This window comes from Rhincodon typus, chromosome 4 (genome assembly GCF_021869965.1).
Source record: "Rhincodon typus isolate 14 chromosome 4, sRhiTyp1.1, whole genome shotgun sequence".
Lineage (NCBI taxonomy): Eukaryota > Metazoa > Chordata > Chondrichthyes > Orectolobiformes > Rhincodontidae > Rhincodon > Rhincodon typus.
The window spans coordinates 65,647,536-65,670,721 of NC_063335.1; the positions used below are offsets into that span (position 1 = coordinate 65,647,536).

The following is a 23,186-nucleotide window of genomic DNA, read 5'->3' on the forward strand; positions in this document are numbered from 1 at the left end:
AGAGAAAATAGAGTTGATGTTTTGAGCCCAGTAACCCTTCCTCAGAACACCCTTCTTTCTCTCACGCTAGGTCATAACACTCAATCCTCAAGCATCTAAGCAATTATCTCACAGGGGGCAGGAAGAAGGGTCTCACTGGTTATTTACCTAAGATTCTATGATTTCTTGGAAATGCTATCTTAATCCAATTGTTCAGAATATCCTTATCTTGTTTTAAATAGAGCATATCTTCATGGAACTGATAAGTAAGCTCCGTTTTTCCTCCATTTTAGAACCTAAACTTCAAAATAACAATATATCCTTTGACTTTATCAGAGAAATAGGCCTTTCATCATTCAGGAAAAAGGTCCCGGAGCTTCAAAACAAATTCAGGATCATTGAAGCTTTAGGCAGAGTGGAAGTTGTTCCGCCTTGCTAGCTGAAGCCAAATGTGTACAACATATCTTCGCATTCATATGTGGAGAACATTGATGGGAATGTAATGTGCTGAGAGAAAGTTTTGAAACTTCAAAACAGAGCTAGCGAGAAGAAGCACAGTAACTGCAAATAGAAAGCTCTGCAGAGAAAGAGATCAGTAAGTCCAAATTGGAACCAGCCAATATTTAACAAGCAGAAGTTATTGATCTGTGGAAATGACAGCAGGAAGTTGCAAGGGAATATCATCACTAAACCATGACAATACTGGTGAGTTTATTAACCAAAGCCTACAAGACCAAACTGTTAAACTTCTTGGGAGGCCAAATGCCTTGGCAAAAAACTTAAAGTTGAGCATTAAACAAGCTTCACTACATTAGAACTCATCAAAAATTGTTATAGTCTATCTACCTCATGGCACAGTTGAACAAAAGGTCCAGCAGTGAGCAGCAAAACCTGTGAACAAGCTTGACAGCTGGAAACAAAAAGCTTGCAGAAAATTTTCTGAAGAAGGGTCCCGACCTGAAACATCAACTTTCCTATTCCTCTGATACTGCCTGGCCTACTGTGTTCCTCCAGCTCCACACTTATCTCTGACATCAGCATCAGCAGTTCTTACTATCTCTCAGAAAATCTACAAAACTCTTTCACTCAGGCAACTAGTATTCTCACTCCAGGACACAGAATGATTTTGATGGAGGAAAAAGCCTTTCTGTTGCAAGAATGTTCAGACCTCACATTACCTTGAATGATTAACTAAAGAACACTCTGCTACAGGTACTGAGCAATGAAATTGTCCTGAAAAAAGAAAACCTGGAGAGAAAAGAACAAGAATCTTTAATGACAGAGATTCCTTGCAGAACAAGGTTGACCTAACAAGTAGGCCTGCAGATCAGACTTCTAGATAGCAATTTCCTATTGATCCTACTCCAGCAGTTTATTCTGCTGTTCATGAGAGTACAGTCCCACTTTCTCCTCGAGATGTCATTGTCTGTACTCCAGGAGCTTCATCCTACACCAAGTGTTGAATGATACCACTATCTAGAAAGCAAGACATGTCTACCCTAGAAGTTGTAGGGAAGTCTTAACACTTTGCTTTCTGTTCTCGGGATGATCTGATTGACAGAAAGAAGAACAAAGCAGATGAAAGGGAGAAAGAGAGTTTTAGTACATTATCTTGTTTTTCAAGAGTCTGTGATCATTGAAATCCTGGAGTCTTATACTTTTGAGTCAGATTTTCCTTGATTGGCCTTCACTGCTGCTACATTCAAATTTTCATGTGTCACAGCCAAGAACTAGCTTTTGTCAAAAACTTCTATTCCACTCCACTCGTGTTGGCAATTACGTTTTTCCCATAACGCAGTGACCAGAACTACACTTCTGTACCTTATCCCATAAAGCCAAGCATTCTATTTGCTTTCTTCATCGTGTTACTACTTGTCCTGATACCTTCAAGACCTGTAGATATGTAGCTCAAAGTTCTCTATTCCTTTATCTATTTTAATACTTTCCTGTTTATTATATATTTCCTAACTTTCATTGCCCTCCACAATTGCATTACCTCACCTTCTCCAGACTGAATTCTAATTGCCACTTTCCCACCCAGTCAACAACACCATTGACATCACAGAATAGTTAGACTGCAGAGGGAGGTGATTTGTGGTTGCACTGACTCTGAGCATTTTGACTTTGGGCCAATCTCCTGTCTTTTCCTCATATTTTTTCTATCCAAATAATCATCCAATGCCCTTTTGAATGCATCAGTTGAACCTGCCACATTTACAGGCAATGCATACCAAACCCCAACTATGTGCTTGTATAATAGTTTTTTTGCCGTCTCACATTTGATTCTTTTGCAAAAGTTTTTAAAACCATCTGGCTTTCGATCTTACCTGCTCTGTCCAGATCCCTCAAATGTTTGAAAATTCATATTGGAACTCCTCTTACCCTCATTTTCTCTTAAGCAAATATTCCCAACCTCTCCAATCACTTCAAATCTTTGTCCTTTTGCTTATGATTCATTTTTTGAGTTCGTATAGCTTCTCCCATATACTCTATCCTAAATCCACATGATTTTGAAACTTCTATGTCATTTCCTCTTAGTCATGTTCTCTCCAAGGACAGTAGTCCCCACCTTACCAAGGTTTCTTCATAGCTGAAGTTTCTCATCCCTGAAATCATTCACATAAACCTCTTCTGTGGTCTCTCTAATGTATTCACATCCTTAAAGTGTGGCATTCAGAATTGTACACAACCCTTCAGATGGAGATTTACCACTGCCCTATAAGTTTAACACAACTTCCTTGCTCTTCTATTCTATTCCCTGATGATTGAAGCCTGGTATACTATGCTTTATTAAGTGCAGTCTTACCTGTCATGAAACTTTTAATCACTTACTCATGTAAACACCTGGTTATCTCCACTCCTACACATTCTTTAGACTAGTACTCTTTATTTTATGATGTCTTTCTATGGTCTTTGTACAAAAATATATTATTTCATACTTCTCACAATTATGAAGTCGACAGCTATCCTGTTCACTATCAGCTACCTGGCAAATTTTACCTGGCAATTTCTGAATCATGCCTCCCCTTTTTAAGATCAAATCATTAATGTATACAATAAACCATTTCTGAGCCCTGTGAAACACTGCAGGAAGCTGTTTTCCATTTGCAGTAACTGCCAATGACAGTTATTCTTTATTTCCTGTCCCTGAGCCAATTTTTGATCCCGCCCACCATGAGCTTTTACATTAATGATCAGTCTGCCATGTGGGACCTTGACAAATGTCTTACTAAAATCCATGTAGACAACATTCACTGCATTACCTTCATCAATGCTCCTCATTACTTTCCCAGAAAAATTCAATTAAGGGGAGATTATGTCTTAGTAATTTAACAAAACCATACTGATTATCCCTAAATAATCCACGTCTTTCTAAGTGACAGTTTACTTTATTCTCAGAATTGATTCTAATAACTTGGCCACACTGAACACTGCCTGTAACTCTTTGACCCATCCCTCAAGCACTTTTTAAACAATGGCTTATAGATCTCCAATTCTCTGCTACATCATCTGTATCTAGTATGAACTGGAAAACGATGCTGTGGCATCCAATATTTCTTCCCTGGCTCCCTTTAACAGCCTGAGATACAATCCATATATCCCTGACGATTTATCTACTTTCAAGGATGTTAGTGGTTCCTCTTATATTATGCTTATAGTATTGAATATTTCAGACTCCTTTTTAACAATAATGTCCACATCACCCCGATCTGTTGTGAAGACAGAGACGAAGTATTCATTAAGAACCTTGTCCACAACTTCTGCAATTATGCACTAGTTACCATGTACATATCTGATAGTTTTCACTTGTTCCAGAGTTAACTTTTTGCTCTTAATGCACCAATAATTTATTTTTGGGTTTTTCTTGATTTTACACGTCAATATATTTTCATATCCTCTCCGCTTTTCTAATGTCCTTTTTTTAAAAAAATTTCATCCTTGCACCTACTGTACACCACTAGGTTTTCTGCAGTATTAAATTTTTTGGGACAGTAATAAGTTTTATCTTTCTTCTTTACCTTGTCTTGTATGCAGAGGACTCCAGATTTATCAAAGCCAGCCTTTAGCTTTATGGAGACATGTCTACAATGTACCTGTAGAATTTCACTTTGAATGCCTCTCACTGATCTGGTCTTTTGAGTAGCTCTACCCAATCCACCTTCACCAGATCATCTTTCAGCTTCATAAAATCTGTCTTTCCCAATTTAGAACTTTTATTCTTGCTCTATGTTTTTCCTTTTCCATAATTGTGTTAAATCTCATTGTATTGTGGTCACTTTCTCCAAAATCCTAACCAATGCTACTTCATCCATTTACCCAGCTTAATTTTCTAAGGCCGAATCTAGAATTGCAAACATTTCATTGCGTTTGTTATATGTTTTCTAAGAAAAATATTCTTGAATGCACTTCAAGAGTTTTGTGCCCTCTGTGCCTTTCATACTGTTCATACCCCAGTTGATATTAGGGAAATAGAAACCCCTAACTACCCTTCTATCTGACTTCCACTATTTGGGGGTCTATTTTACACTCCTAGTAGCCTGGCTGCTCGTTTTTATTTCAAAGCTCTATTCATATGGCCTCATTTGATGTGTCATTTTAATATATCATCCTTCCTCACAGCTGTAATTGATTCCCTAACCAATGGTGCTACACTCCCAGCTTTTTGTCCTCTTCTGTACTTGGCCTGATGACCCTATGTGTGGGTTCCAAGTGCCAGGAATATGGGTTTGATTCCACTCTCAGGCTACTGTGTGGAAATTGCGTATTCTCCATGTCTATTTGGGTTTTCCCTAGATGCTGCAGTTTCCTCCCACAGTCCAAAGATGTGCAGGTTATGTTGATTGGCCATGCTAAATTGCCCATGGTGTCCAGAGATCTGCAGGCTAAGTGAATTAGCCATGAGAATAGGGATAGGTTAGGGAGGTGGGTTTGGGGAGATGCTTTTCTGAGGGTTGGTGTAGACTTGATAGGCCAAATGGCCTACTTCCACACAGTGTAGGAATTCTATTATTTTGTACCTCTTTAACACTTCCAAGTAGCTACGCTGAACACATTTCATTGATCATTTATCTTTCAAAGTCACTTGCTAACTTTCTGCCTCCTATTCCCTGCTCGGAACTTGTCCTGTGCTGACCTGTTCATCAGGTTCTCATCCCTGTCAATCTAGTTTAAACCCTTCCCAACAGCGCCAATGAATCTTGCTTCGAAGATATTTGTTCTAGTCCTGTTCAAGTATAGATAATCCACAAAGGAGACAATATGCCATTCTGGAGACATACCTATAGTCACAGAAACGTCTGTCTGTACCCTTGACTAACTACCAGAACTGCTCTTCACCTCTTCCTCCTTGATAGTCTTGTGGTATTATCGCTGTACTGTTAATCCAGACACCCAGATAATGTTCTGGGGACCTGGATTCAAATCCCGCCATGTCAGATAGTCAAATTTGAATTCAATAAAATATCTGGAATTAAAGAATCTAATAATGACTATGAATCCACTGTTGATTGTCAGAAAAACCGATCTGGTTCACTAATGTCCTTCAGGGAAGGAAACTGCCATCCTTACCTGGTCTGGCCAATATGTGACTCCAGACCCAGAGCAATGTGGTTGACTCTCAACTGCCCTCTGGGCAATTAGGGTTGGGCAATAAACGCTGTCCTAGCTAGTGATGCCCTCATCCCATTAATGAATAAGAAAGAGAGCCTGTGGTGCCAAGAATTTAGCCCTGACTGCACACCCCTGAGGCCCAACCCCCCTCTTCACTATCCAAAACAGTCAAATTTGTGAATGAGACCTAGGGACTCCTATACTACCTGCATGATTGTCTTGGGCTGCCCTATGGATGCCCGTTCTATTTCTGCTTCCAACCTCCTGCCATTTGGGGTGACATACTTCTCTGAACATGCTATCAACACTACCTTTGGTCTCGTGGACATGCCACAGTGACTCCAGCCACCACTTGAGCTTTAAAACCTAGAACTGGTGATATTTCCCACACATGTGCTTTTCAAGGTCATGTATAGTGTCCATGACTTCCCACAAAGTACACGACACATTCCCCATCACTAATCTGCTGTCTGCACTTTAGCTTTACTTGCATTTAGTGGCATGGTGGCTCAGTGGTTAGCACTGCTGCCTCACAGCGCCAGGGACACGGCTTCGAATCCACCCTTGGGTGACTGTGCAAACTCTACATGGACATTCTCCCTGTGTCTGTGTGGGTTTCCTCCCAGTGCTCTGGTTTCCTCCCACAGTCCAAAGATGTGCATGCTAGGTGGGTTGGCCATGCTAAATTGTCCGTAGTGTTCAGGGATGTGTAGATTAGGTGGGTTATGGCAGGGTGGGTCTGGGTGGGATGCTTTGAGGTTCGGTGTGGACTGGCTGGGCTGAAGGGCCTGTTTCCACACTGTAGGGATTCTATGATGTTAACTTTATTTTAACCTTGGTTTATTAATATTCTTTTTTTTTTGCTTTAAAAAAAAAGCAAAAGTGTGTTTCTGGTCCGGATCAGAAGATCTGGGCCATTTGTATTTCTACTGATTGTGGATCCACAATGGTAAGTTAGAAATGATAGTATCAATAGACAGGTAAACTAAACTGCTGTGCTTGCGTTCCATTACTGTGTTTTAAGTTGCTTTCTACCCTCGATCATGTACTGGGTTAAGAAATGATGACATCAGGGGCTTATTGTTACCCGATTTGTCTGCTGGCTAGAAAATGAGCTCGGATAGAATAACACCAAAGGAAAAATATTCACTCATGTGAAGTTGAGCCATGCCCAAACAGCATCCAGAATATGTTAGTAATTTCTATTGAAAATGTACTTTGAGTATTTAGCACTGCTCTTAATGCGAAAACCAATTGTATCTCGTTTATTAATTCTCCTTTAATTTAGAGTTAATTTTATTTTTTTAAAAACTGCATTCATTTGCTCCTTCCACACTGTCTTCTATTCAGGTGTTTATATTTTAATTGGAAGGAAAGTTCTGTGTCAAGACAGAGGAATTGTCAAATGGGTGAGAGAAACTGATCTCCAAGGACAGAGTATTTTATATGTTAACTATTCCTGCTTCGTTTTATTTCTTTCAGACTTCCGCTACAACGATCTTGTTTCTCCACGTTACCTGGACTTAATAGCCAATCTCTCTGGCTGCACAGCGCATAGGCGATTCCCAAACTGCTCGGACATATGTTATCACCAAAAATATCGAAGCCACGATGGTACATGTAACAATCTCCAGCATCCAATGTGGGGAGCGTCACTCACGGCATTTGAGAGAATTCTAAAACCAGTTTACGAAAATGGTTTCAGCCTTCCGAGAGGTACTGATTCCAACCGCCTATACAATGGCCACCCGTTACCACTCCCTCGCCTTGTTTCAACAACAATGATTGGGACAGAGACAATAACTCTAGATGACAAATTTACACACATTCTGATGCAGTGGGGCCAATTCCTGGACCATGACTTAGATCTAACCGTGCCAGCTCTCAGTATGTCTCGGTTTTTTGATGGAGAGTCTTGCAGTTCTGCGTGCAGTAATGATCCCCCTTGCTTTCCAATTATCATTCCAGAAAACGATCCTCGAGTAAAAAATGCTAGATGCATGTTCTTTGTTCGCTCCAGTCCAGTATGTGGCAGTGGTATGACTTCCTTATTGATGAAATCAGTATATGCCAGAGAACAGATCAATCACCTAACATCATATATAGATGCATCAAATGTATATGGTAGTACAGACCGCGATTCCATGGAAATTCGAGACCTTACAAATCAGCGTGGTCTGTTAAAAGAAGGTGAACTTGTGCCGAGATCTGGTAAACACATGTTGCCTTTTGCCACAGGTCAAACTATAGAATGCTTGAAAGATGAAAATGAAAGTCCAATTCCTTGCTTCCTTGCAGGAGATCATAGAGCGAATGAACAGGTTGCACTGACAGCCATGCATACCTTGTGGTTCCGTGAACATAATCGTATTGCCACTGAACTACTGAGATTGAATCCTCACTGGGATGGCAATACTGTTTATCATGAAGCACGAAAAATTGTTGGAGCGCAGATGCAGCACATCACATACTACCACTGGCTCCCCAAAATTCTTGGAGACGTGGGAATGAAAATGCTAGGACCCTATAATAGCTACAATCCAAACATGAATGGTGCTATTTTTAATGCTTTCGCCACAGCAGCTTTTCGGTTTGGTCATACATTAATCAATCCTATTCTCCAACGACTGAACAGTTCTTTTCAACCAATTCCAGAAGGTCACCTTCCTCTTCACAAAGCTTTCTTCTCTCCATTCAGACTTATCCAAGAAGGGGGTATTGATCCACTTCTCCGTGGCCTTTTTGCATCGGCAGGGAAAATGCGAGTCTCTTCAGAGGTTCTCAATTTGGAATTGACAGAAAGGCTCTTTTCCATGGCTCATGCTGTAGCTTTGGACTTGGCAGCAATGAACATTCAACGGGGTCGCGATCATGGCATCCCCCCCTATTCGGATTACAGAGTATTTTGTAATATGACTGCTGTTCAGACCTTTGAAGACTTACAAAATGAGATTAAGGACGCAGAAGTGAGGGACAAACTAAGAAGGTGAGTGCCATCTTATTGTGAAAATCCAGGCGCGGGGGAAGAGAACGGTTTTTTCCTTTAGTATAGTGTTGAAACATGTAAGAAGATACCTTTCATCTGAAGTGGTGTAAATAAGTTGGTAGCACTATCAAGGAGTATGAGAGTCAAATTTTCAATGGCAGGTATTGATATTTTTCCAATTCCAGGCTACACATATGGTGTTGGACAGGATTTAATAGAAGTGACTGTGCCAATGTATATGTTTTGTGAGAAATTTTCTTCGGATTTTCTCAAGAGCTACTTTTGGTTTTTGGGGGTTTCATTTTTGTTTTCAAAAACCATTTTTTAATTCTAACAAAGTAATTTATTAGGCGATGTAGCGATGAAGTAACAATACTTTCTGCATTTGCGTTGACACCTAGGTAAAGGTAAAGTCATCATAGTCACCACTGGAACGTTTAGCTGCGCTCTCATTAGAGAGGGATCACAAGTGATGGTTTAACCTATGTGGCACTATGCCTCAGATGAGGCAGAGGTTGAGAAGAAGTGCTTCATTGTAACCTCAGCAAGTGCAGGAATTGAAGTCACATTGTTGGCATTATTCTGCTTTGCAACCAGCATCCCCCCCACAGCCAATTGAGCTAACCCACCTCTAGATATATGGAGTATTTGCACTTACACAGAAGCAGCCCAGCCATTTGGGCTTATTGTTATCATGCGGTGGCTCTGGGTCACCATCCTATCACTTACCTTCTTCCTGTTCCCTCAGTCACAGATCACTAATGAGTCTACCAGCAGCAAGCATAGGAAAGAATCTGCCAGTGATTGGAGATTCTTCTATGAAAGTGATGTTTTTTTCCCCCCCAGTTGGGTGCCCCTGTGACTGAAGTTCTTTCCCCAGACATATTGAGGGTGTTTTTGTCCTCCACCCCTTTATATTTTACTGCAGCCATCTAATAATCAGCAGCTTAAGGAACCATTAGTCATTAAAACTGCTGTTGAAATAATATATTTGGTAGTTCTGTTATAATTAGACAGCACACATGACACATGCTAACTCAGGTTATTCATTTGACCATCAGTTGTGCAAGATTTGCTGATATCCATGCCAAAACATTGTATAATTTTCATGTACTACCAAGATAAACACCTTTTGAAATTTAATTGAATAAAATTGAGAAACATCAAAGTTTACATCAAAGCAATGCATCTCACTTGGGAGCAAGATATGTTTCTCAATAAGTTGTGCTGCAGTTGAATACTTGATGTAGACTCCTCAATGCATAGATTGATGAAGATCACTGCAAGACTGCTGGCCCAATTTCAAAGGTGTAGGTATAATCTTGATATAGAAAAACAATAAAGGCCTTTTAATTTTTGACTATTTAGACTGCCATATTCACATCTATAGTTTTGAAATTGCAATGGGGTACATAAAAATCTTCTCCCCCTCTATGTAAAAATGGCATAACTGTTGAAAATTTGAAAACCTATGGGCCTACAAATTTGATGACATCAGTAAATAAGTGTGCATGCACCTATTAATGTAGGTGAAGGAACTTATGAACATAGAAAATAGACTAAAAAGAATCATTATCCAGCTAGCTAATTGTGGAATTTCCTGATATTCACATTATAAAATGGTAAAGGTGTTTTTGACTAATTACAGCAAGCAATATCTACTAATTAGTTCTCAATCAAAACAGTTTTGGCATGAAGAAAACATGTCAATGCAACATTCTCCTGGCTCCTTCTCATCTTCCATGCTCCAGAAAGTTAAACTCATCTAAAAATAAACTGTTCGTACCCTAACTCTCACCAAGTCTTGTTCAAACATATTACTGTGCTTGCTGCTTTATATTGGCTCCCAGTCTGTCAGGGCCTCAATTTGGCATTTTCATCTGTTTGAATTCCACTATGGCCTCAATCCTTCCCAACCCTTCTTAACCATAAAATCTCCAAGATATCTGTGGTCATCCAATTTGCTCTTTTGTGCATCTCGTAATTCAGCAACTTTATAGATACCTAAGACCCAAGCTGTAGAATTTTCTCTTAAATATTGTCTTGTTTACTTCTTCCTCCATTACTAAAACACTTTTTGAACTACCTCTTTGTTCAAGCTTTCAGTAGTCAACCTTAACACTGTCAGTCAAATCTGGCAACTCGGATCAGAGGCTGTGTGGTGTTTTGGAATTTGCCACATTTTGGGTTGAGCTTTGATCAAACTTTTGGGCAGTACAAGTCAAGCTGGGTTGGATGATGTCAATGATCACTTGAAGCAATGGAATAGACAGATGAATGACACAGTGAAGCCAATAACTACTGTACTGCTTCCAATCATTGCCGAGAAGAATTTTTTTAGTTTCCATTAAAAAAGGTTAAAGCATGGCACATTAAGTGTATGGCATTTAGACAGTTTTTGGACAGCTTTATTTAAGACACTATAACTATAACTCCTTATGTGGGTTGGTGTCAAATTTTGTTTTACAAAGTTCCTTTAAACTGCCTCAGACTTTTTACAAGGTGAAAGTGCCAAATAAGTGCAAACAGCTATCATTGTACCACAAGGTAACATAGAATGTTGTATATCACATGCAGTCAGCCAGAATGGTGATCCAATTCTTTAGACATTTCATGAATGGTAGTTTCAAACTTGCAAGCTAGAAACACCTTATAAACCATTGCTCACCAAAATCTACTTCGAACTCAAGGTTATGCATATCTTTCGCAATGCCTAAACATGAAAACTGTCGAAAATAATTAGTGAATAGAAAAGGAGTAAATGTCATATAGTCATCGTGGAACTAAAAAAAATTCATTTTGTGCAATCCTCTGTTGTCCCTTCCCTTTGTAATACTTGTTTTTGAGAAAGAACATAAATCTTAACTGAAATGAGAACAAAGAATTATCAGGGTGATGATACAAATGTAACAATAGCAATGAGTTTCAGTCTTCCAAAAGTAATTGCTAATAAAACTGGGGGTGACACAGTGGCTCAGTGGGTTAGCATTGCTGCCTCACAGTGCCAGGGACCCGGGTTCGATTCCACCCTCGGGCCACTGTCTGTGTGGAGTATGCACATTCTCCCCATGTCTGCATGGGTTTCCTCCAGATGCTCCAGTTTCCTCCCACAGTCCAAAGATGTGCAAGTTAGGTGGATTGGCCATGAAAAGTTGCCTGTCGTGTTCAGGGATGTGTAGATTTACGTGGGTTAAATGGGGATAGGTCAGGGTGGGATGCTCTGGAGGGTCAGTGTGGACATGTTGGGCTGAAGGGCCTGTTTCCACACTGCAGGGATTCTAAGAAAACTCTAATTTACAGTAATATAAAACTGTGTCACAAAATTTGATAGTCATTTCAAACTTGAAATGGATGTGGAAAATGACAAGTTTCCTGTCAAATGGAAATAAACCTTTAGCTGTGAAGTCATTTCTTTATTGTCTATAAAAATGGTGTCATTATTGGACTGAGGTCAGCCAGGTAGACCTCAGAATAAGAGTTCCCTGATTGGTGCTGTTAATCTGGTCCAATCAGGGAGTCTGTCTGGGAAGCTTGATTCGTTTGATCTTGCTGTCAAAGACCAGGTCCAGTATGTGGAAAGAATGCATTTTTTTTTCCTGGGCAAATGACATTGGGACAGACAAAAAGCAACAATTAATTCTCCTGACAGCTTGTGGACCCGCAGCTTTTTTCGTTATTAGGAGCCTAACATTTCCTGAGACACCAGAATGCAGCTAGTAGGTTAGCATCCATCTCAAACATGAGAGGCTGAGTACTGATGTGACTTCCATACAAGAGGACAACTTCAGTGAAAATGAATCACAGAAAGCAAAACATTGCATATTCATCTGGAAAGGGGAAGAGTTCAAGACTTTATAATGAAAACTCCAACTTGATCAAGAACTCACTGCTCTCAAAAATAGAACACCTCACAAATAGTTCAGAATGTGGCCTCCCCATCCCCCTGTCAACTCAATCAGGGCCAATTGACCTCAAAGTATGCATATTCCAATACTGTGCTGCATGACAGAGATGAAAGAACACTTCTGTAAGAAGTTTGACAGTGTTGGGAGCAGAACCCCAAAAACAGAATATATACTGGAGTATTTCAAACCGTGATTGGGTGCAAGTAAAGAGTAATGGTCCTCCTAATTAAGTATCCAACTTAGGAAAAAAAAGTCAGTTAGAACAAACAGAGCTGAGTTGACTTTTTCCGAAACCATGAACTTTGTGTACTTAACCCTTTCTTCTAAAAACAGGGCAGTAACACCAGCTGGCTATGATCTTTGCAACTCTTTGCGATCTGCAGTGGGGTAAAAGAGAATTGTGTTGTGGTACTGATAGTCTTTAACATAGCCTTCTTAAAAATAGGGGGGTTGGTAATGTGGTGCAATGAAAACAATTTGTCTCTCAATGTCAGCAAAACTAAAGAACTGATCACTGACTCCAGAAAGTAAGGAGGAGAGCACACCCCCATCTACATTAACGGAACTGAGGTTGAGAGGGTGAAGAGCATCAAGTTCCTTGGAGTGACAATAACAGACAACCTGTCCTGGACTTCCCACATAGATGCGGCAGTCAAGAAGGCATAGCAATGCCTCTTCTTCCTTCTCAGGCAGCTCAGGAAATTATCATATCCATAAAGGTCTCTCAACAATGTCTACAGATGCACCATTGAAAGCATACTGTCCGGGTGCATAACGGCCTGGTACAGCAACTGCTTTGCCCAGAACTGTAAGAAACACAGATGGCAGTGTGCACAGTCCAGACCATCACGGAAGCCAACCTTCCATCCATGAACTCCATTTACATGGCTCACTGCCATAGAAAGGCTGTCAACAAAGACCCATCACACCATGGTAATGATCTCCTACAACCTCTTCCATCAGGCAGAAGATACAGAAGCCTGACACACGCACAAGCACATTCAGGAACAGCTTCTTCTGATCTATTATTAGACTAATGGATGGACTCTTTAATTTCAAATAATGCTGATTTGATCTCGCCTGGTGCACACCCTGTGCAATCTAACCTGTATGCCTCTGTCCAAGTCTTTTTGATCTGTACATCTTTGCTTACTATGATTTGCCTGTACCACTCATAAACAAAGATTTTTACTAATATTTTCATTGGCTTTGGCCAGCCAACTTCGAGTTAGTCCTCAACTGAGGGGATTCTAATCTCCTGTTTATATTGGTCAGCCAAGGCTTTCCTGATTGGCCCAGGTTAACAACCTTGTAGTTAATGAGGTCCACCTGGTTCCAATCACTACACTTCTCTTTGATGCTATTGAATGCTTTCAAGTTGTCTACAGAGTGTAGCTACTTATAAACAAGAACTGAAGGAAAGGCATTCAACCTTGATCTCCAAAGATCTAAGACAAATCTGTGCCTACTACTCAGCTGCTGTGCTGGTATTCCATACTGAGGAACACTTCTGTGGTATTTTCCAAGGTAACCACTCTTGGTACCTTGTGATAATTGTAAACTCAACTAGTATGTAATGCTGGGCAAAGATTAAAATCTTTTTCTGCCATCCTTTGTTTTGTCTTAGGCCTATCTACTGATTAGTGGTAGAGGATACACCATCTTAGAGAATGTACTGAGGAGGTACTGTTCTTAGATACCAAGAAGTTTTATTTCATGATAGCAAGTGTGTATAACTGCATTTATTCATGCTTAATTATTAATACCTTACAGAACTGATACGGATACATCTGCTTTCTCTGAAAGCTACTGTAAAATGGCTTATTGTCGCCCATCAACTGTGTCAGACATCTTTGTAATGGGTTATGCAATTTAACTTTAACTTTAAGTCCTTTGGTAACATTACATTATACAACAATAGGCAGGTTCTATCACAGCTGTAAAGAGTAAACCACATTGAAAGAGATGAACAGAAATGAAAAACTCAGTTGGCTGAGAAAATAGGACTGAGCGAAAAAATAGGTCGAGAAAACATGCACCGTCTCAGTCTATTGTTTTCTACTACAGCAAATGCAGTAGAGATTGCAATGCCAGCGTGGGGTTCCTGAGCTATACCAAGAGATGCTGAACAGAATTGACAGCTATGGTGCAAACAATCATCTCTCAGATAACAGGCTGCCATTAAAAACTGATGCAGAGTTCCTGGATAAATCAATCTTCTAGCTTTTCTTGACAAACAATAAACAACTCAGGGACAGGCCTACAAACCTGTTGAAATAATTACGACACATTCTAACAGGAAGAATGATACGACAACTCGGAGGCCTAAATAAATCATCCCAGACTGTTCTGACAAGAATAATAGGAAACAGCTGACAAACATTATGAATTAAATGAAGAGAAAAATGAGCAATATAGTAAAAATACTGGCTTAGAGATTAATATAGCATTTAATGTCATTGTGGTTCAGAAGGTGGTTATGGGCAACAACATTTCTCATAATACTTTAATCAAAAAATTGAAAAGTTGAAATTGGATGCATGGTGTGAAATCTTCCCAGCTCCTGAATGATATGAGCATTTGCAACTAAGTTGAGAAAATAGATTGAAATCAGCAGTAATGAGATTCTCCAACTAAGTGTTGAACAGTGAAATGGGAATCTTAGCAGTCAACGGCAAGAGGGTTATTTGTACCTGTTTGTACACATTAGTTTGTCATTATTAGTTAATCTCACCTCATTTATATACAGTTTCCCATTCTCTCACATGTCTGATAGAAACTAGACAGCAACAATTCCCGACATTAAAAATTAGAGCAGTTACTGGCAACTCCCCACTGGCTCCTCTGGCCCTCCAGCTTGGACAGTTATCACTGTCACTATGAGATTCACTGCGTGAAAGTGGCATCAGTCCCCTAATCATGATCCAGATTGCAAATGGAGATGAAAATGGCTGCAGCCACACCTAGAGTAGGTGGATGGGTGGTCGGTCCATCCAAGTGTTTCATTCTGTGAAGGAGGGGGCTTTACCTTTATGCAATGGGAGGACCTTAGCATTCAAGCATCACTGACATCACTGATCAACCCCACTAATGACTGTGGTGCACGAGAAATGTATTGGCCAGAAAAATTCACTCAACTTGCCAAAATTGTAATCACCTTCCACAGTCCCATAGCCTGCACATGGTGCAGGAGCTGCTTGCTTCACTCCTTGAAGCACATTGTGTAGAGCTAAGGATGGTTCAGCTCTGTACCTTCAATGTTGTAGTTGCAGACTTTCTGCACCAACCTTCTGGAGAGCATTCCATCCAAACACAACCCTCTACTGATCAGTGTAACTCCCACATTAATCATGGCTAATCCAACTAGCTTGTACATCCCTGGACACTATGGATAATTTAGCATGGCCCAATCTTGTCCTTGAATATAATTTTACCTGTTTATCCTATTTAGGCTGATGGGTACCATGTCCCAATATCATTGCACAGGCAAGGCCACACTCACATCCACAGACTAGCCCTCCCTTGCTCAACCAAGCCTTGATCCCTCTAAACAGCCAAAACCTTATCTAACATTAATGAGATTAATATTTTTTAATCTATTGGTATTGGGATCAAACCTAAGGCAGGTAAATGGATTTCAGGAATACATTAACTATGATCTATTAGAATGGCATAGCGAGTCAAAGGTCTGAATGGCTTATCCATCGTATTCCTATGCAAAAACATACATAGAGGCAGATTAAGGATAAGTGGAGCAGTTGTCCCGGGCAGAGGTTAGAGGCGGAGTAAAGGAAAATCTAGTTTCCATGTGTAGGTTACAGTTGGCCTTTCTATCTACTTGCCCACCACCACTACCTCAATCCATGCCTTTTCAAGGAGTTTGCAGAAATAAATGTGGCATTTGATCCCCCCCCCCCCCGCCACCGATGCTCACAAATACTTGTCTAGCTTCTCATCTTAAAAAAGCCTCTCATTCCTGTTGGATTTTTTTTAAAAACATCTGTGTCATATAAAAGTCATATGATGTAAAGTCAACGGTCCGGAATTTGACACTTCATGTGACAGCCGTTTGCCATAAAATCTTCAAGCTGGTTGCATGATGATGCTGCTATGGATAATATCAATCATCACTGGATGTTCCCTGAGCTGAAGGGATTCAGCTATGAGGAGAAACTAGTTAGGCTGTGGTTGTTTTCCAAGGAACAGAGGAGACTGGGGACAACCTGAGGTGTACAAACTTGGACAGAGCTTACACAGGATAGATAGCAAATAAACCTTACCTTCAGTAGAGGGGTCAATAGCCAGGAGAAATAGTTTTCAGGCAAGGGGCAGGTTTAAAGGGGATTTAAGGAAAAGAAAACTCACCCAGAGGGTTGTAGGTATCCCAAACTCACTGCCTGAAAGGGTGGTAGAGGCAGAAATCTTCTGAGGGCTTCAAATGCCATAACATATAAAGGCTATGGGCTGAGTGCTAGAAAATGGAATTATAATAGATGTATATTTGATGACCAGCATGGACATGAGCTGAAGGGCCTCCTTCTGTACTGTAAAAACTCTATAACAGTAGGATGTACAAGATTGTTGAAGCTCAGCAGCAGAATGTTTAGAAAACTTCATTCCATCACAGGTTGGCACTGTAGCAACATCATTGAGTTCAAGGAACTGTTATGGAGGCAACCATTAGTCCTTTAAAGACTTTGAATTGTTCCAGAGTCAGTAAGATGTCAACGTAGCCAGCAGAATCATAATTTTTCAAAGCCCATAGCTCTTTGATGTTTTGAATATCTTCCATAATGTTTTTGTACACATAGCTCAGCCTTTCAAGAGGATTAGATTTGATAATAAACTTTAAGATGATAAATAAACTGGCAAATTAGATTAAGGGATGTTTCAATCGGAAATAAATGGCAGATATTTAAGGAGATCTTTCAAAATACATACGATAGATGCATTCAGAATGAAAGACAAATATTACGAGGGGAGGACTGACCATCTGTGATTAATTGAAAAAATTAAAGATCGTTAAAGGCAAAGTATGTAATTATGCAAAGATAGGTGGCTGGCCAGTGGAAGGAAGAGAATATTTAAAAGTTAATAAGGAAAATGGCTAGCTAAACTTTGAAAATGAACAGGACGCATTTCTATAGCTTTTTAGAAGATAAGAGTCATTAGAGTGATCATTAATCCTATGAAAAGTTAGTTAGGGAATTAAAAGAAAATAAGGAGTTTGCAGATTAATTAGATGATTAATTAACTACTTTGCACTTCACTTGAAAGGGTATTAACAACATCTCTGAAATAGCTGTAAATCAGGCTATAGAACAGAAAATTGCAAGAAAACAAAGAAAATCACAAATGAAGAAGTCATACTGAACAAGGATCTGGTACTACAGCAGTCCCAGTTGGACTTCATCCTAAAACCTTAAACAAACTATTTAGTTAGTGTGTTGGTTGATGCTTTGGTTTTAATTTTCCTGAACATCCTTGATTGAGGGACAGTCCCATTAGATTGGAAGACCGTGAAGTAACTTTATATTCAAAAAGGAAGACAAAGCAGAAAACTGAAGCCAGTTAGCTCAATAGCTGTCACAGAGAGAATGTTACAAACTGTTATTAAAGTTGTTACAGCAGGATACTTGGAAATGTTCATTGTAATCAGATGGAATTAACATGGTTTATTCTAGGGAAATTATGTTTAACCATTGTAGTTCTTTGGACGAAGTATCGTGTGCTGTGTGTGAAAGGAAACCAATGGATGTACTGCAGTTAGATTTGCAAAATGCATTTGATAAGATGCCACATCTAAGATTATCATGGAAAATAAAAGCTCATAGTGTAAGGGGTAACATATTGGCATAAATAAAGATTGCCCAGATGGCAAGATATAATGAGTGGTAAATGGGATCAGTGCAGGTTACGTAGATGACTGATGAAGGCACCAAATTATTGGTTGTTATTTTTTATAATGCTGTCAATATAGGTAGGAAAGTAAGTTGTGAAGGAGGCTACAACTCCATAATAGAAAGAAAATGATCTAAATGGTGAGAGGTTGCAGAGCCCTGAGAACTGGGCCTCTGAGTACATGAACTGAAGAGGTTAATTGGCAGGTGCAGCAAATAATTAGAAAAGCTAATGAAATATGATTGTTTGGTACAAGGTTATTTGAATACAAAGGCAAAGAGGTTATGCTTTAGTTATACTGGACTTTAAGATAGTATACAGTGTATAGTGTTGGTTTCCTTAGTTAAGAAAGGATGTAAATTTATTGGACACAGTCCAAAGAAGATTTACCAGAATAATACATGGAATGCATGGGTTATCTTGAAGAAAGATTGAAAAGGCTAGGTTATATCCACAGGTATTTAGATGTGCAAAAAGGCAACTTGACTAAACATACAAGATCCTGAGCAGTCTTGTCAGATTGGAGTTGCAGAAAGAGGCCATTCAGCCCACCGAGTGTGCATCGACCCTGTGAAAAGCATCCCAACCAGAACCAAGATGGCATCCCTTTTCACACTCCATACCCATAACGTTGCGTGGGGTTTTCAACCACACCTAACCCAAACATCCCTGAACCTGGACACTACATGGTAATTTGTCATGACCAACCCACCTAACCTGTACATCTTTGGGTTGTGGGAGGAAACTGGAGCGTTCAGCGGAAACCCATGCAGACAAAGGGAGGCTGTGCAAACTCCATACAGAGTCGAAGCTGGGTCCTCCTTACAGCCCACCTGCGGTGTTTAAACATAACGTGTTGTCTATATAAAACGGAAATAAGGAGTTTATTTTCCTCACAAAGAATCATGAGTATTAGAACTCTCTTCCTCTAAAGCAGTTGAAGCATATTCTTTGAACATTTTAAGAAAAAGGTAAATTCATTCTTGATAAAGGTCCGATACTTTTTCCAAGGGTAAGCTAAAATGTGAATTCAGTCGTCATGAACATTACTTAATGGTGGAACAAGCTCAAAGTGCTGAGTGGTCTACTCCTGTTCCAATTCATATGTTCTAAGTCCATAAAAACCGAAAGAACTGTGGATGCTGTAAATCAGGAACAAAAACAAAGCTGCTGGAAAAGCTCAGCAGGTCTGGCAGCATCTGTGAAGGAAAAAACAGTTAACGTTTCAGGTCCAGTGACCCTTCCTGTGCTGAGGAAGGGTCACCGGACAGGAACGTTAACTGTTTTTTCCCTTCACAGATACCGCCAGACCTACTAAGCTTTCCACCAACTTCTGTTTTTGTTCTAAGTCAATACTTTGCTGCTTTTTATATTGCGTGCATTCTGAAATATCTCAAATGTCTGACACTGCAGTGTGTGTTTGGCACATTTGCATCAAAGAAAGAAATGTATCGTGGTGACAACCTGATGTTTGAAGATGCCTGAGAAGTATACAAGCCTTAACCCTTCATAAATCAGGAGAATAGATGGGTGTGAAAGTAATTACTGTGCCTTATCATCTGTAAGTGATTCTGCAGATCCATTAGAACCCTAGAATATGCACCTTCATTCTGGGACATGTTCATACATCATAGTCTGCAGGCACCAGGTCTCAGTGAGATTATTCAAACTTCAGAAAGACAAAAATGTTGTAATATAACCTACTATGACACATTAGCAGGAACAAAAACTAAATAGTGGACTCTGGAAAGCTAACTTTAAGCAGAGTTGCACAGATAGAAGGTCCCATTGCTGCTGCTTGCTGTTCCCAGAAGAGGTCAGAGGGAGGTTAAAACACTGAAGATTGGGCTGATAGCTGACAGTTGCCAATAGTAAAAAGAAGCTTGTACAGAACTTTTATTTTACTTTTAAGTCTGCAGTACAAATTCAGACCAAAATTAGTGATATTTGGGCAAAGCTTCAATAAAGCCAGGAAAACAAAGATCATAACAGTCCAAGCAATGCAGTCATATAATACTGTTTTGCCAGTGAAGCAGTGGCCAATAATGATCCTGCAACTCCGGGAACAGAAAGCCTTCCTCGCTGGTGTAAGTTGCAGATAGCGTTAAAAATCCCTGAAACAATCAGAAGATGACAACAACATTTCTAAGATTCCTTTAGAAGGCATTGCATCTCCTATCTGACTTTACTTTTTTTTAAGGCTTTGGAGTTAGGTTTTTTGGATCTCAAAGTTTCTGAATCAGATAAATGAGCTATTAAATTTAAAAATTGCTATATGCAATGAATGCACCAGAGTCTAAACACATCAAGCCTGTACAACAATCATCTTAAATGTTCTGATAAAATACGATCACCACTTGATAATCTGAAGCTGAACTTCAGAACACTCCTTGTGGAATTCATGTCTTTTAACCAATAAAAGATAGAGACTATTGATTAATTTATAAAAAGGATTCATATGATTTTGACATCATGTTGGCAGAACCTACTGACAGAATGGTTGGGTTTGTGATAGCATTTCAAAGACACCTCGTGGCCAAAGGTTACACAGTGGAAACATTACAATAAAACAAGTGCAGATACAAAGCTATATTAGCAGGTGGACAGAAAATACAGGCTAAGTGTAATTTGTCCTCTAATGGATTAATACCCAATGTAGGGAAGCCAAGTAAACATGTGTGCACAACTGTATACATGTACCGTGAAATTACCCAGATCTTTATTCTGTATACAAAACCTGTGACTCTAGAGGTTACTAGAAGTATAAATGCAGAAGGCACAGACTTGAACAAGTGGCTCAACAGCGTGAGGAGTTTCAACCCAAAGCTAGACAAGTTCTGTATCATAAACAAAGGGGGAATACCAAAATAGTTAAGTAAGCTGACATTAAGTAAGATGGACATGCAAGAATGCATTGGCACGGTTGTACCAACAGCAGCCTTTGCCACAGTCCAAATTTTATGAGCATTGTCGCAAGATCAGTGTAATAAATATGCAAAAACTAGATACTGCGCAAGTATAAACATCCTTCACTGCTTACGCTAAAGTGTATGTACCCATGGACATGGCAAATGATAATTCAACCAATCAATGCCAGAATTTGTGCAGTGGCATGGAGATTCCAATCTGGGGATCTAGTAGTATTGATGAAGGGGACATTATGGATGTTGTTTATTTGTACTATCAGAAGACTTTCAACAAAGTCCTGCAGAAGAGATTAGTGTGCAAAATTAGCACACGTGGGATTGGAGATAATGTATTGAGATGGATACAAAGCTGGTTGGCAGAGAAGAAACAAAAAAGATAGGAATAAATGAGGTTTTTTTGCCAAAATACAGGTACTGACTAGTGGGATACTGCAGTAATCAGTGCTAAGACACCAGCTATTCACAATATATATTAATGATATCAATTAGGGAACTAAATATAATATCTCCAAATTTGCAGATGACACAAACCTGGGTGTGAGAAGGATGCAGACATGCGTCAGTGTTTTGACAAGTTGAGCAAATACATATCAGATACAGTATAATGTGGATAATGGTGAGGTTATCCACTTTGGTAGGAAAAATAGGAAGGCAGATTATTGTCTGGCTATAAATTACGGGAGGGAAGTGTGCAACAAGACCAAGGTGTCCTTGTGCACCAGCTGCTGAAGGCAAGTAGGAAGGTGCAATACATATATGTTGAACTTCATAACAAGTGGATTTTAATACAGGAGCAGGCATGTCTTGCTGCAATTGTACAGGGCCTTGGGAAAATTGTTCTTGCTAGCGAGGGAGTGCAGCTAAGGATTACTGGACTGATTCCGGAATGTCTGGGACTGAAGTATAATGAAGGGTTGAATTGATTAGGATTATTTTCATTGGAGTTTAGAAGAATGAAGGTAGATCTCATGGAAATATATAAAATTACAATAAGATTCGACAGTGTAAATACTGGAAGGATGTTCTCAGTTGCGGTGCAGTCTAAAACCAGAGGTCACAGTCTAAAGTATATGGAATGAACCATTTAAGGCTGAGATGAGGATTTTTTGTTTACCCAGAGAGAGTGGTGAATTTGGGAATATGCTACTACAGAAAGCAGTCAAGGCCAAAATGTTGTATGATTTCAAGAAGTTGGATGTAACCCTTGGGTCTAAAGGAATCAAAAGGATATGGGGAAAAGCAGGAACTATCTATTGAGTTGGATGATCAACCATAAATCATAATAAATGGCAGAACAGGCTCAAAGAGCCAAATGTCCCACAGCTGCTCCTGTTTTCTATGTTTCTATTGGGAACACTCGAGTGTCTCTAACAAAACCCGTTCTGGTCACCCCAATAGTCTATTTTATGGACAGCCCACTGCTATCAAACAACATGTCCTCGGTATTCAGTCATGGTATCATCAAGACAATGATGAGAACCATAGGTCATGAGTACCACCACTGGGATAAGGTACAACGCACTTGACTCTGCACCATATTCCAACCTAGCAAACTTAATCCCACAGCAGAATCAACACAGAATCAGTATTTGGTCAACAAGTGTGAACAAACCATTCCAGTCATCATTCATTGATACTCCTTGCAATACAAAATCCCCTAACAAGCATTGTGAAAATATACAGCAGCCTCCAGTAAAGATCACAGTAACTAAGTTTGGTTGGATAAGTAAACCACTGTTATATTTCAGAGACTTGTAAATTTATTATTTTCTTAAATGATTTATACAGATACAATATAGATTTATACAGTGCAGAAAGGGCCCTTCGGCCCATCAAGTCTGCACCGACATAACTACTACTGAAGGTGCACTAATCCCA

The 23,186-nt window shown here is 39.6% G+C and overlaps 1 protein-coding gene across 1 annotated transcript in view; it reads left to right on the plus strand.

The window, feature by feature from the left end:
- LOC109919505 (peroxidasin homolog) overlaps positions 1-23,186 on the plus strand; it is a 509,465-nt gene that overhangs the window by 421,681 nt on the left and 64,598 nt on the right. The window contains exon 16 of the mRNA XM_048596123.1: positions 7,072-8,575. Within this exon, the coding sequence (XP_048452080.1) occupies positions 7,072-8,575 (1,504 nt within the window). The remainder of the gene's footprint in view (positions 1-7,071; positions 8,576-23,186) is intronic.